Below are 16,311 nucleotides of genomic sequence, written 5' to 3'. Positions count from 1 at the left end.
CAATATGGCGGACCGGGTTTTATGCTGCACACTGACCACATCTCCTTCCGCTTCCGGGGTGTCTGTCTCCCTGGCTGGTCACGTGCCCCCTGGGGGAGCGGTGGTGTGATGACAAACGTGACGAAACAAGGAAATAACGGCAACAAAAACAAAGAGACTTTTTAGTACGTCACATGACCAGCATTTACATCTCGTCTTCATCGCCCCAAATATATATTTTTTCATAAATTCTGTTACAAAAGCAACACTGCTCATCAGTCCAGAGAACCTGCTACTATTTTTCTGCACAGTTAAGTGTTTTTTTTTGGATGCAACTCCACACGAACACCAGACCTTCCCAGGCAGTAGATGGGTGTACCCGGGTTTCACCGGTTCCTACCAGTTCTGAGCTGACTGCACAGCGGGACAATTTGGAACTGCTTGATGAGTTTGTCATTTGCTCTTGATTCTTTAATTCGTTGATGGAACTCTTTGTCTACGATCCTCGACGTTGCCTGTTTCTTTGTGCTTCTTAAAAAGAGCTTGAACAGCACATCCTGAAACCCCAGTCTGCTTTAAAACTTTTGTCTGGGGAAGGCTGTGCTGAAGCAGTATGACTACCTTGTTGTGTATGACCATTGTCTTTCTGAATGTCACCTTTGTAGAAGAGATTTCTGTAATGCATGTGATGTGCATTACACTACTGTATCCTACAATGCCATGAAGCCATCAGTTGCCATGGTCACAAACTCACATGAGCCTTCCTGTGATCCTAGATGAGTCAAAATGGAAAACCAGTTTCCACAAAGTTCAAACTATAATCCCCAGTGTCCCCATTACTCTGACTGGAGAATTAATTGATAAATTAATTAAGGATTTAATCCAGAAATATGCAGTCCAGGATCCCCAAGGTCCTCTGTCTTAATTCATCATATACATGAATAACAATGAATGAGACTAATGTCTTAACGGCACAGTTGGTGGGGGAGGGGCAGATGGAAGGAGAAAACGAGTGGAGGAAGGACAGCTACGTCTGCGAGATGACAGGTAGGAGAATAAGCGATGGATGAAAAGAAAGGAAACGACAGTCCTAACCAGTTCTCCTCCAGAGAGAGAGAGAGAGAGAGAGAGAGAGAGAGAGGACAGAAGGGGAGGAGGGAGGGGAGCTTATGGAGTGTGACGAGTGGGAGAGTGGGAGCGGTGCAGGAGTGATGCACATCCACAGCTGCAGTGGAGGAGAGCTGAGCGAGAAAGAGGGAGGGCGGGAAGGACACTGGGACTCCATCCTGTGGACACCCTGTTTCAGGCGGCACGCTCGTCCGCAGACACGGCGAGGCTGCTCTCCTCCAGATCACTTGAATGTGCGAGAGTGTGTGAGGGAGAGATGATATTCCACCTAGTGCAGCACAGCTCGTCGCTTAGGACCTAGTGGGGCTTGCATCTGCTTTCTGCTTAGCTTGACAGAGGGGTAAGGGAAAGCAGCAGTGGCTGTGCGTGTGTGTGTGTGTGTGTGAGCACATTAATGTGTGAGCAGCAAGAACAGGGGGAGGGGTCAAGCATGCACAGCGCTGGAGGTGGACCACTGTAAAGGTAGCGCTGGAGTACAATGAAAGGACATCTTGGCAAGGAGAGCCCAGACACCTAAACGGGAGAGCACCAGGACAGGCAGAGAGGAAGAGGGGGAGAGAGAGGACATCAAGAGGGACGAGCAGCATGAGGTGCTGTGCGGCGAACGCATACTGCAATCTATAGCTTCGCTGCACGCTAGCTCACCATCTCAAACCTCCGTGTGCTGCTGGTGTCAGTGGTCTGTGGATAAGCCCGCTGCTCCCCACCCCCATCGCCTGCTGTGGGACAGGAGAGAGGAGGACACTGTAGAGAGGTCGGCTGGATGTCCTCGGTGTGACTGAGCAGGACGACTGAGATAAAGGCCACCGAGAAAGAACAGCCATGGGGGAGTGGACCATCTTGGAGAGGCTGCTGGAAGCTGCCGTTCAGCAGCATTCCACCATGATCGGCAGGTAAAGCACAGCGGTGCGAGATGCATCAATCAGAATGTAACGTGTAAATCATAACGTGCTCACGTGTGTGTGTGTGTGTGTGTGTATGTGTACGGCAGCACTATGATTCTATAATGTGTAGGGTGTGGGTGCCTGTGACATTGTGTGTGCATTATAATAACGAGTGACACAATTCCACATAAAATTGTTACACACGGGGGGGGGGGGGGGGGGGGGGGGGGGCATATGAGTGAAAACATTAAACTGCAATTAAAATTTCCTATGATTGCACCATTTTAGAACTCCTGTTCATGAAGGCCGCCATCCATGATGTTCAATTTCAATTTGCCTCACAATTTGCCTCGCAATTTGCCTCACTGTTCACCTGACTCAAATTTAACAAGGGCTAGGATGTGTGTGAGACACACACACACACACACACACACACTCACAAACACATGACATTTCTCTTTCTTTCTCTGCCCTGGCAGCTACTTTGGTCAGAATAAGAGTCTAATTGGACTTCAGTAGTGCGGTATTCTGGGCTCTGATATTGACTGGTCCTCCTCACCCCCCAGAGACACGGAGACGGAGGGAGGGAGGGTGTGGGAAGGAGAGAGCTCCTGAAGACCACCAGTGGCCTGATATTTCCTTAAGCACTCTAGCTTGGTGCTGTTGTAGTGTGTGTGTGTGTGTGTGTGTGTGTGTGTGTGTTGTTTGAGTATATATTTTGTGCCTGTTCCTACTACTCTCTTCTGTACTCTGTTCCTGTTCACACATATTAATTCACAGAGCATTACGGGATGTATGTGTGTATGATGTGTGTGTGTGTGTGTGTGTGTGTGTGTGTGTGTGTGTGTGTTGTGTTGTGCTCATGAACATATAAAAAAGGATGCCATGTCCTTGTGCATGTGTGTGTGTTGTATTGACGAATGAACCCTTGTTTCTGTGTGTGTGTAAGTGTGTGTAGAGCCTGTGTCTCCATGTCAGTGTGTGTTCTACTTGCTGTGTCTTGCATCAGCACATTTTGCTTGGTTTGCTGCAGTAATGTTGTTTTCTCATTATCGCTGTTACATGATGTTTGGAGGATCTGGACTCCCTCAGGAGAACTGCCTGGTCCTCACTGCACACACAACACAGTACAAAATAAACACAGTCTAAGTGCGCAATATGTGGAGCTACGAGAGAAAATGTCTCTAAAAGACTCTAGAGAAAGCAGTGCGTTGCCAGATAAAGTGCAGAATTTTCTCTGGTTTTAGCCTCCTTTTTTCTGGTTACATTGTAAATCCTGAACTGATGAGCAAAGGTGCATAAAAATAGCTCATTTGGCATAAATACAACACGAATATGAATGTGATACAAGCAAACATTTTGTAATTTTGATCTGAATTTGTGTTTGCCACCTCACCTCTCATACTATGCATACAAAAAGATAGATGGGACAGAGATGGAATAACTTAGAGGACAAGAGAAAGAAAGAATACAACATGCAGTTGGACGCAAAGACACACTAACACACCCTAACACACTTGCACAGTGGTGGGTGCAGGTGGGAGAGTGCTCAGAGAGTCTCGACTGCCCTGGTTACAGTTCCAGAAATCCCTTGTTAACGGTCCAGAATCTGGGGCAATGATTTAAATAAATTCACAAGTAAATAAATAGTTATTCACAGTATTTATAGTTATTTGTACATTTGTTAAAAATACCAAATCAAGGGATCAAATTACATTCAGCGATATGTCTCAGCGCGAACCTCTCTGGCGTCAATGACTCTGATCATTTGGTCACAATGGCACCTGTCAGGGGGTGGAGTCAGCAAGTGGACCGTCATACTTGAGGTTGATGCACTGGAAGCAGGAAAAATGCTGTGAGATGTGACTCTGACAATGACGCAAGATAACTAGGTCATCACCAAAGCAGCAGGTCTTGTGGGGTGTTCCTGGGCTGCACTAATTAGCATTTGCCCAAAGTGATCCAAAAAATGTCATGGGCACCCAGATCTCATGCGTGTATGAGGGAGTAAAGTTTTCTCTGATGCCAGGGTCCCCTTTCAGCAGGATAAAGCCACCCTCCAAAAATTGTTCAGGAATAGCTTGAGAACATTTCAGATTCTAGACTTTGACTAAATTCACCTAATTTGAATAATTTGTAGATACCAGACAAACCTGAACTTGACATTTGGGTGTCATAGAACAATGTATACTACTCTCGATTCCATACTGTATCGTCATGTATTTTGTACAAAGACATTGTGAAGCCCAGTTTATTATTTTGCTGAAATCCAGTGACAATTGGAATAGATGGCAGGTGGGAGTTTGTCAGGTATCTATTTAACTGCAGTGCTCTTTCTCTCTCACTCACTCATACACACACACACACACACACACACACACACTTCCCCTTAACAGCTGCTCCTGTCAGGCTCAAGGGGCACCACCAGTCCAGAGCAGCCTCACCATATGGCCACACACATACACACATACCAATACAACTCACATATCTGGGTCTCAAGATACTTGAGGAGGACCTGTAAATGTCCACCGTATCTATGGTAGGGGGTGGAGGTGGATGAGAGAGCATTAGAGCCCTGATATACCTTGAATAGTTTGAAAGTTGCTAACTGACTGAATTACATCATTGACTGAATTACATTTTTGTTATCGATTGTTGCTTATTGTGCTGTTTTTGTTGCTTAGAGCATGAAATCCACTGCAGGTCAGCATCAAATGGTGTTAAGTGTCTTATAAGTCTTATTTGTGCACAACTATCTCATTGTTGTAGAGTGTTGGTGTGTAGCAAGTAGACCCATGTTTACTGAGCACATGTAAATGGTACAGCAAGACAACATGCTGATGTTCATCACCCCGGAACTAATTCCCCTTCTCAGCACATGCAATTGTAGTAAAGCAGCATCAAACGCAACAATCACCCTTAACTTTCCTTTTTCTCCTGCTGCAGCTCTTTAATACACGCTCTGTCATTTCTTATCGATGATTTCAACCCATACAGGTACAGCTAAAAGAAACGTTTGTCACGAATTTCAGAAAGAATACTGATATATTATACAGATCCATTACACACACACCCATGTCAGCTAATTAACTCCAAACAACTGTAAAGGTTTCATGAACCTTTAAATGGTCTCTCAGACTGGGCCAAAGGCAACACAATCATGGGGAATACTGCTGACTTGACAGATGTCCAGAAGACAGTCATTGACAAAGTGTGTTCGGAAAAGGTATGCCAGCAACCACAGCCTTGATAGGCTAACCGCAGACTTGTATGACAAGCCGATTTCATATTCCAGCAGCACACTGCCAGTGGTATCCAAACCTGCTTTAATGACCATGGTGTTACTGTGCTGAGATGACGAAGATGAGAGACACCAGACCCAACAATGCAGATGACCTGAAGGCAGCTATCAGAGCAACCTGGGCTTCCATTACACCTCAGCATTGCCACAGCATGGTCGCCTCCATGCCACACCGCATTGGTGCAGTAATTCATGCAAAAGGAGACACAACCAAGTACTGAATGCACAGAAAGGAGCCTGTTCTGTTCTGTTTAAAAGGTCCTTTTCTAAATTTATCTTATGTAACAATCACATTTTCTGAGACACTGAATTTTGCATCATTATCTGTAAGAAATAATCATCATTATTAGGGTTGAAACATTTCACTCTATGTGTAATTAATCTGAATAATATAAGATTACATTCTGAAATGAGTCACAAAACTACATTCAATTATTCTTTTTAGCTGTACCTGTATTTCCTCCTTTTTACTTTCTTGACTCCCGTGCTTCAGTAGTATGTGGTTGCTGTGGTAACGAGCAGAGAATGGAGAAGAGGTTTATCCTCCTTCATTCTAGGGACAGTCACAGAGCAGGTCAACTGCACAACCATGCAAGCCCTTTTCTCAGCACAATATGTAGTGTTCTCGAGATAATTTCTGTCCAAACATAATAAAAGCTGGGCGGGATTTGACAGGTTAGATGTCACTGATAATTTTCCGCTTTAAAAGCGAACATTGTAGTACCACGACTAATGTTCTCCAATGTACACCACCACTGTAAAACTGCTGCAGTGTGAATGCTGGCTCATCCTGCAGTGACACATTATTCATTACTACAGCTCTACACCGAAGTCAGTGTGTGATGCTTTTTTATCCTGCGGTGTGAGGCGGGAAATTACAGCTTTTCCCACTCTGTCTCCAAAATGTGAGTTCCCTCCCAAACCATGGCTATCACCGCGTGACCAGAGGTGAGGGTCATTTGGAGGATGGATGTCCACTGCATTGCTGTATCAGGGGTTCCATTTAGTCTAGACAGAAACATCAAAATGTTGGTGGCATGTATGAGTATACTGACAACCAGAAAATTTGATGGACAATTATGTTTTATGCACCCATTCTCCTAGCTTGTGATATTGTCAATGGAACACCATGTTGTATTTTTTGGACTCATTTTACTCATTTTAGCTCATTTTACCTTCCCTGCATCAGTTTTTTTCATCTCGCTCATGACAATTAAAACACATCACCTGATGATGGTGGCTGGAATTTCAAATTAAAATCAATAAAAAAAAACCTTTAATTAAATACATTTAGAACATACTTTTACTAATCACCAATGCAAATGCACAAGCCGTCTATCATACAGAAAGGATAGGTACTATAGACCAGAAGTTTGTGCTTGCTGGCCACTCACTTATTGCTCAAGACCGACCAGACCCGACCCGACCTGACCCAAGCCTGATTGAGTCAGACTCAAGCCAAATGTTACAGCTATCATAGGCGTTAATAAGTCTACATTGTTCGTGAAGCACATTCTTCTGATTGCTACTGCTCTCTTGCTGTTCTTGTTTCAGGATCCTGCTGACAGTCGTGGTGATTTTCAGAATCCTGATTGTGGGGATAGTGGGAGAGAAGGTGTATGAAGATGAGCAAACCATGTTCATCTGCAACACATTGCAGCCGGGCTGCAACCAAGCCTGCTATGATAAGGCCTTCCCCATCTCACACATCCGCTACTGGGTCTTCCAGATCATCCTAGTGTGCACACCCAGCCTGTGTTTCATCACCTACTCCGTCCACCAGTCAGCCAAGCAGCGCGACCGCCAGTACACGATGCTCCACGGCCCCTACATCGACCACGGACACGGCCCTGGACGCAAGCTGCGCAACCTCAATGGCATTCTTGTGCATCACGCTGATGGCAAAGAAGACCACCACGATATGGAGGGCAAGGAGATCCCTAACGCACCCCGTGGCCTCACCCACACCAAAAGTGCCAAGGTGCGCCGCCAGGAGGGCATCTCACGCTTCTATGTCATCCAGGTGGTGTTCCGCAACGCTCTGGAAATTGGTTTCTTGGCTGGCCAGTACTTTCTGTATGGATTCAATGTCCCTGCCATGTTCGAGTGTGACCGCTACCCTTGCGTGAAGGAGGTGGAATGCTATGTGTCAAGGCCCACTGAGAAGACTGTTTTCTTGGTCTTCATGTTCGCTGTGAGCGGCATCTGTGTGGTGCTCAACCTGGCTGAGCTCAACCACCTAGGCTGGAGGAAGGTGAAGACAGCCATCCGCGGAGTGCAGGCAAGACGCAAGTCCATCTGTGAGATCCGCAAGAAGGACATGGCGCACCTGTCGCAAGCACCCAATCTGGGACGCACCCAGTCCAGTGAGTCAGCCTACGTCTGACATGCATCCTACACCTGGCCTGGGGACGAGGGGGGCGGGTGGGGGGGATGATGAGGGGATGCTAAAACTGGGGAGGGACTCACTTTTTTCATTGATAGTTTTCATGGAAGGAGAACTGTTTTCTTTCATTGTAAAAAAAAAAAAAAAAAAAAAGCCGATAAAAGAAATGGAAGCCCTTCTCCAACATCCACACGCAAGAAAATCTCATAGGAATTTATATGTCTTCCATTGGAATAGAATTGTATAAGTTTGATATCAGTGCATTATCCATGTTCTGGGTGGGGGTAGAGAAAATGACTGGGGTGTCCTTTTAAGAGGTCTCTGTGTAAAGTCATGCATGGTGAGCAAGTGTGTGTATCGGGGTGATGAAGTGAAGATGGAGAAAGGGATTCCGTTCATCAGTGAGGGGTGATTATTCAGGGAGAGCACTTTCTCTTCTCTTGGGCTCATATTAAAAGAAGCAGAAAAAGAAAAATTTTACCTCAGCACAAACTTCCAACTATGTTCTCTCGCATTGCCCACACTCTCTCTCGCTCTCCCTCCCCCCTCTCTCTATCTTGCGCTTTCTATACAACTTTACAGTGAATTATGCATATTTTTTATAGAAAGTAAGTTTTAAAAATTAAATAAAGTGTCCAAGCACCATGTTGATGCCAATGGATGCCTGTATTGAATGATCTGGAAAAGTCTTATTGTCATCTTCCATGCAGTTAAATATCAGAATATCAGTGCCATAGTTGAAACTACTGTATATAATTTAGGAAAATTATAATGTAATAAGCGAAAATATGAAAGGTGGTAAAATCCTTCAATTGATTTAGAAAGCTTTTGATTTCCAGGGTCAAATATAACACAAAATTCAGGTGATTTTGTACTGATCCTGACAAAGGCATGTATCAGCAGCATTAGTTGAATGGATAGTGTTATGAGCTGAATGTTTTATTTCTTTGCATCCTGCTCCTATTCCTAAATCCTGTATTCTGAAGCATGCAACAACAATTGCAGCAATAATATTATATGATATGGAATAAATAATTGAATCTTTAATGGTGTGGCTGTGTTCTCTCAAGTATTTTGCATAATCAAGATGACTGCTTGAAACCACAAGCCATACATTCCTTTTATTGGGTTGCTTGTAACCAGCTCGTATTGTGAACTGAACCAACTCTACTTAAAACACTGATAATTTAACGCAACCTCAAAAACAAATCGAGCAGAATAATCTCTACTGAAAAAAACATGAATTGGTGAAGTTCTTAAACAAAGAGCTCAAGATTCTAATTCACTGCACAGGTTCAACCTCTGCATTTCCCTGCTCCCCTGGACATAAAAGTGTAAATAAAGAGGTTATGGAGATGAAATGGAATGCAGAATGTTTTGCCACAATTTTTCATCATGTGCTTAAGTATAAATGCTGGATGCTGACGCTCAGCTAAAGTTGACGGTTCCGTTAAGAAGGTCAAGATGTTTTGAAGCCCTTTGCAGAATAATGGATGGAAGGATGGTGCCCCTGCTTAAGATTAGGGATGTGTTCTGTGACAGTTATAAAGAACAGTGCACTCTCAGGTGTTGAGCTGGATTGCTTGCTTGCTTGCTGTACTAATAAAAGTGAGAAAATCTCCTCGTAGTCTTTGCCTTTTTAGTCTAGGAAGAAATTCCACCTCAGTATGAAGATTGCCCTGGGTGGGCTCGGTTATTCCAACTGCTCCTGACCCAGAGATGGGGGAAGAAGACATTCGTGGACCATAAAATTGAGCTCACTCCCGTACCTCTGTGGGTTTTGAGAAGATTCGGGTTTAGGAGCATGAAGTCACCCGACTCCGTGGCATGACCCAGACTAAATTAAGCAAAGTAAGATTAAACAAAGTTTAAAGTTTAATTGTAAATGAATAATTTAATTGTAAAAGGAAGACGTCCTTCAGGGAGCAGAAGCCCCACCTCCTCAACCCACACCTTCTTGACTACCACCTCCCAAGATCTGGAGCTGGACAGAAGAAAAGACTCAACCAACCTCTGCATTAGGCATGCAGCAGCCCTGACTATGCCACAGGTGAACCAGCAGCCTCCATGCTTTAACTGTGGGGGAACTGATTATTTCGTCAAGATCTGGCTGAATCAGCAAAGCATGCGATGCGCAGCGGCAGACTGAGGCCAGGAGGGAGGGGAGGGGAAGCAGTGACACAGGGGAAAAATGGAGCGTTCCAGCGCAGAGCATCAATGTCCGCAGCCCAGCTACTCAATAGGAGATCACAACTCTTAAAATATCAGGTAGTCACCTCTGTGTCCTCAATGAAGAGTGGAGCACATGGTCCTAGCAATCACCTACCTGCAGGAGTAGGTGGCAGGAGCACCCACTGTCAAATGGGGCAGTGGTGGCCTAGCGGTTAAGGAAGCGCCCTGTAATCAGAAGGTTGCCGGTTCGAATCCCGCTCCGCCAAGGTGCCACTGAGGTGCCACTGAGGTGCCACTGAGCAAAGCACCGTCCCCACACTACTCCCCGTCGCCTGTCATGGCTGCCCACTGCTCACCAAGGGTGATGGGTTAATGCAGAGGACAAATTTCATTGTGTGCTGTGTGCTGTGCTGCTGTGTATCACATGTGACAATCACTTCACTCACTTAAATGGCAGTCACTTTATAACTTCCTAGTTAATCATGTGACCTGCTTCAAGTGACACAAGCAGCCACACAACAGACTAACACCCTTATTCTTGTTTCAATTTACCTTTAAATCCTTATTTGGTTCAGTATTGTTGTCATCTATGCTACGTTTCTCATTTCCTTGCTATATAAAGGTCTACACACCCTTATCAGTGCTGTGTGGTCTTCTAAAATGCATTTACATCTGTCATAGGCACAAGAAAGAATGTTATTGTAATGTCTGTGTTTGCTTAAGATGACCAATTGAAAGGCAACCCAAAGCCTGCATCCTGACTGAACCTTAACCCACGTGGTGTTTTCCTTCCCTCATCTCGCTCTACCTCTCTCCTAACTCACTGGGCCTCATTCATCATTACGAGCGTGTACTTGGGTGTAAAAATCATGTAACGGCAAATTTCACACAGGATTCTGGATCAATCTGGCGGCTAAAACCAAGCGTCTTTTACGTGACCCAAAACTTTGCGACATAAATGAACTCAATGTGGCAAAACGGCAAATTTCTCTGACGTGGAAATCGACGTCATTGCAACCGTGGTAGAGAAGACATTTTTTTTGTATTACTATTGCACAAAAAGAATGAAGATGAATGAAGAATTTATTCAGGTGGAGAGGAATAAAATGGTGCCATTTGTCAGCTTAAAAAATCTAATAAATCACATTTCTGTAAGCAGATGATGATGAGTAGTTTAATATATAGGGTTAAATGATTTCCCAGGTTCTCAGGTTATCCCAGAAAATGTGTTATTCTCACTGTGAATTTTGTCGTAGCCATGGATACCTGCCAACCCATTTGCTATAACTAGAAAACGTTTTTCTAACACTTGTAAATGCATAATGGATTAACATTAATGTTAATAGTAAGTTTAAGATATAAACAATGCGGTTACATTTACGCTGTACTCATTACTTTAAGCGATATCTCCATGTCCTCAGCACACTGAAAAACAACAAGGAAAAAGTCCCCTGTGTCTTCTTAAGTCTCTTATAGACCTGCTGGTCCTCTTTACGCATGGACTGGTTTTCAAGTTTTATTGTCATAAACACATAACAATGTAGCATTATTACCCATAAAGAAATTCTTAGGCTCATGTTCCACCAACTATATATATATATTTACATTAAAAAAATAGTAAGAAAAAAAAAAGTGTGTTTAGAGTGTTTAGGATTTACAAGTGTTGAAGAACTTCATATTCTAGTGCAAAATGATGAGTGCAAGACATCCAGTAAGGGTTTAAGTGTACTTATTTGAAGTGACATTGTGAAGGTCAAGAGTCCAGTAGTTGTCAGCAGTTCAGAAGCCTGACAGCTTGTGGATAGAAACTGTCTCTGAGTCTGCTGGTGCGGGTCTGGATGCTCCTGTACCGCTGGCAGAAGTGTGAGAAGACTGTGGCTGGGATCAGAGAGGATCCATCGCTGCATCTTCCTCCTGCAGCGCTGTCTATAGAGCTTTTGCGGTCCGGAGCGTTACAGCTGCCACACCAGGTGGTGATACAGCCAGACAGAATACTCTGAATCTCCATGGAAGAGTGACTTATTTTGGACAACCCAGTGCACAGCAAATGGAAGATCTCTTGCAACTGCTGGCTCCTGTGTCAAGCAAATGGGGTGTAAAAAATAGCTACTCTCTGGTGCAGAACAGTTATTTTAACAGTCAACCAAAACTCACTAACCATTTTATTACACTAGTGCTTAAAGTGAATCCTCACCTGACTGACTTCCGGTAGCTTCAGTATGAAAACTGGCATGTTGTCCTTGAAGCACAGGCTTGGTGTCCTCTCTCCAGAGTGCAAAAAACCTTGCCATAGCTTAACAGAAAGTTCTGATACTGTTGATGTGTCTAAACCTTGAGACAACATTGTACAGAAGCCAAAAGATAAATACCTTCTGACATCAAAGTTCTCCATCAACAGCAAGCACCACCATTTCAGCATGTAGGGCATGTCTGACTGCAAAATATCAATACGAAACATATGGAACAACTGTCAGAATATTCAAGTAAAATAGGACATTTACTTTGGTATGATGAAATAGTGCATCCAGTGCTGCATAAATAGCAGACTGTTTGGGATAGAATTCTTTTTTTTTTCATTTTGGAGCCTAATTAAACCTTACGATGAATCTCTGACCAGAAAGAAAATCATAAGATTAAATAAATATAATAATTACCAATCAAGTCCTGCATAATGATAGCAAAAGGAAAAATAATATTTAAGTAAAACACAGACTTATGTCTTGCTGAGGAACTCAATGAACTGTACAATGTGAATTGTAACTTTTAAGTTAATAAAGAGACTACAGAACTGAAAAAAGTAATTGCTGTGAATTAGTCATGCTCTTGTACCTATAAACATTATTGAATAAAGTGACTATAGATAAAGTGATTTGAAAAAGTGATGAAGAGTTGTGTCATAAATAGAGAGAGAGGTAGCAGCATGTTCGGTAACATACAGGAGGGTATAATTGCACATTTGTATATTTGTCTCGTGAAACACTTGGCTTTGAGGCAGAATCACTAAATCACAGAATCATCTAAAACAGAGAGTAAAGCAGATCAACACCATATACACATTTGAACTATTTTGACTTTATGAAAATTCCTTCAAAGTGCCGAGGCCCTTATTCCACTGACCACATTGCAGGGGCAGAGAATGTAGTAGACAACAGATTAAATTGAAATGATGAGAAGAAATACATTTTGGACAAGAGGCAAAAAAAAAAGATCAGGTTTTAGCAGAAATAAAGTGTTCACACTTCTCAGTGTGCAGACTGGTCTCCCAAAATGCCGGGTCTCCCAAATGTAGACAAGGTTTTCACTGTGAGAAGAAGGCACATGTATGCAGTTTCTGACCTGCAAGAGTCCTCTGGGACAAGACAGCGCCCACTCCCAAGTCTGTAGCATCTACTTCCATGACAAGGACAACTAAGGGGTCAGGATGGATGAGGAAGGAGGCTGTACTGAATCGTTCCTTAGTGGCTTGAAGAGGTGAGCGGTTGCGCCACCTGGCTGTAATTGCGAATAAGCCATTGATAAAAGTTGGCAAAACCGAGGAACTGTTGGAACTGTTAGAACCACATATGGCGGTTGGAACAGCTCACTCAGTCATGGCTGCAGTCTTGGTGGGATCCATGGCAACCCCCTGGGGACTGATGCTGGAGTGGATCACGTGGTAGGCGCTCTTCTTCAGCTTTATGTAGAATCAGTTCTCCAGGAGACATTGGAGCAGTGTACGAATGTGGACGATGTGGGACTGTGGGTTAGAGGAGAAGATGAGGAGTTCAGATTCAGTACGTAGCATTGGAGAGAGTACCAATTTTTCTTGGTTGTCGATGTGGGATGTAGTCCTCTGTCCTTCTTGCTTACGAAGAAGAAAGGAGCAGCCGGTGAGGTGGACGGGCATATGATGCCGCTGGCAAGTGTTTCGTGGATGTACTCTTCCATGGCTTGGTGCTCTGGATGAGAAAGGAAGTAGAGGTGGCCCCATGGGGTACAGCACCTTGGCAGCAGGCTGATATGATACAGTCGGTGAAGTGGTAACTTGGTGGCTCGGTCCTTGCTGATGACAGCTGCCAGGTCCTGATAGCGTGCCGGGACTCCCTGGATGGCTTGTAGAGGCAGGACAATGACAAGAGCAGGTTGGTTCTGGAGTGAGCAGGGCATGAGCTTGGGGTGTGGTCTAGACAGCCGTGATAGCAAGATTCCAGGGTGTGTAAAAGTAAATAAAATAAGATTTTACTACAATTTAGCATTTTCAACATCAGAGTAATAATATAATAAGCCATAATAAAACTCTTTCATGCTAAAATTATTTTCAATGGATGCTGCTTATTGGTTTTGTGCCTTGATTATGTAGGGATAGTATTACGGAAAATATTCAGATCCCCTTAAATTTTTCAATCTTTGTTATATTGCAGACATTTACTAAAATTATTTAAGCAATTTTTTTCTCTCTAATGTACACACAGCACCCCATATTGAAAGAAACACAGAGTTGTTGAATTTTTTAAAAATTTATTAACAAAGAAAAACTGAAATATCACACGGTCCTAAGTATTCAGACCCTTTGCTGTGACACTCATATATTTAACTCGGGTGCGGTCCATTCATTTGAGTCCATCTGTGTTTGATTATTCTGATTGGACTTGATTATGAAAGCCACACCCCTGTCTATATAAGACCCTACAGCTCATGATGCATGTCAGAGCAAAATGAGAGTCATGAGGTCAAAAGAACTGCCTGAAAAGCTCAGAGACAGAATTGTGTCAAGGCGCAGATCTGGCCAAAACAATTCTGCTGCACTTAAGGTTCCCAAGAGCACAGTGGCCTTAAATGGAAGATATTTGGAAGGACCAGAACCTTTCCTAGAGCTGGTCGTCCAGCCAAACTGAGCTATCGGGGGAGAAGAGCTTTGGTGAGAGAGGTAAAGAACAACCCAAAAATCACTGTGGCTGAGCTCCAGAGATGCAGTCAGGAGATGGGAGATCACTACAGCCCTCCACCAATCACAGATTTATGGCAAAGTGCCCCAACGGAAGCCTCACCTCAGTGCAAGACACATGAAAACCCGCATGGAGTTAGCTTAAAAAAACACAGATTCTCTTGTCTGATTAATTTTTTTTAATTTTGGCCTTAATTCTAAGCGGTATGTGTGGAGAAAACCAGGCACAGCTCATCACCTGTCCAATACAGTCCCAGCAGTGAAGCATGGTGGTGGCAGCATCATGCTGTGGGATGTTTTGCAGCTGCATGGACAGGACGACTGGTTTCAATTGAGAGAAAGATGAATGCGACCAAATACAGGGATTTCCTGCACTAAAACCTTCTCCAGAGTGCTCAGGACCTCAGATTGGGCACAATATTGCATTATTCACATTACACTACACTATTCATTATTAGTGCTATGATTTTCCGCTGCCTCAACAAAGCAATCTGTCAACAATGCATCTGACCATTTGTTATTTAAATAGAGCGAATGCTAGATTGTACAATAATAATGAGCAAAAAAAAGTTGCTTCACACCAGACATTTTTTCTGGTGCATGATAGTGACAATAAAGTTTTAGTCCTAAAAACACAATGACACCGGCTTGTCTTTTTATATAAGCAAAACCAGCACAATCCATTTTATTTGTGATGGAGAGTTATATGACTACATAAATGTAAATCTCCCTCTGTGCTTGCGAGGTCAGTTCAGTCAGGTCAGTTGAACTTACTGGGGTTTTCTTAAAATAACAAGCTCTCTTGTACTCAGCTTCATTTTAAAAGCATCTGGAGTTTTCTTGGGTCTTTCACTACCAGAGTAAATTAAACCTGAGTGAAATGGTCATCAAGGTCCGTGGAAAATCATCCAGAACATATGGACCACATGCTTGTAAAATTTACTTCTAAAATCCAGTCATGTAGAACCCCAGATGTGGCCAGATATCTCAACATCAGGCCCTGAACATCTACAATTAGATCACATTAATGTTAAATCTAATTTGATCAGTCCAATGACTGTGGTATGGATGGCAGCATTGACAGTATCGTCAGTGAACCATGTTCTGTTGATAAAGAAATTGTCCATTTCATGTGGATGATGAGTAATTTTTCAAAACACCTCACAATTGGAGCAAGAGCAGGCGAATACACCGAATGATCTAGCTCAGATGAGAATACGCTGTTTTCTGGATATATCTTCCTTTTTGTGGATCTTGAATTCATCTTCAATCACAATCTTGTGAGTGCAGCATTTGAATGCCAAGCCAATGTTGCTCTGGGTTCCTCTGGGTTCTCTGGTTTCTTCCCAACGGCCAGTGGTGGCCTAGCGTGTAAGAAAACAGACCGGTAATCAAATCCCGAACCGCCAAGGTGCTCCTCAAGCCAAGAACAATCCCCACACACCTGTCATGGCTGCCAACTGCTCACGAAGGGTGATGGGTTAAAAGCAGAGGACACATTTTGTTGTGTCACCGTGTGCTGTGTTGCAGTGTTTCA

The 16,311-nt window shown here is 43.5% G+C and overlaps 1 protein-coding gene across 1 annotated transcript; it reads left to right on the top strand.

Annotated features, from left to right (window-relative positions):
* Window positions 1-1,178: 1,178 nt before the first annotated feature.
* gjd1a (gap junction protein delta 1a) lies at window positions 1,179-7,692 on the top strand. Its single transcript, XM_028986830.1, has 2 exons — window positions 1,179-2,000; window positions 6,847-7,692. Exons 1-2 carry the CDS (start codon window positions 1,930-1,932, stop codon window positions 7,676-7,678), a joined length of 903 nt encoding a protein of 300 aa, XP_028842663.1. The 5' UTR covers window positions 1,179-1,929; the 3' UTR covers window positions 7,679-7,692.
* The last annotated feature ends 8,619 nt before the right edge of the window (window positions 7,693-16,311 follow it).

This window comes from Denticeps clupeoides, chromosome 7 (assembly GCF_900700375.1).
Source record: "Denticeps clupeoides chromosome 7, fDenClu1.1, whole genome shotgun sequence".
Taxonomy (NCBI): Eukaryota; Metazoa; Chordata; class Actinopteri; order Clupeiformes; family Denticipitidae; genus Denticeps; species Denticeps clupeoides.
The sequence above is the reverse complement of the archived record's forward strand: the minus strand, read 5'-3'. Positions and strand labels throughout refer to the sequence as shown.

Coding starts and splice junctions, on each gene's coding strand:
- gjd1a (XM_028986830.1), top strand. CDS start 1,930: ATGGGGGAGTGGACCATCTTGGAGAGGCTGCTGGAAGCTGCCGTTCAG. Junction 2,001..6,846: donor CATTCCACCATGATCGGCAG/GTAAAGCACAGC, acceptor TTCTTGTTTCAG/GATCCTGCTGACAGTCGTGG.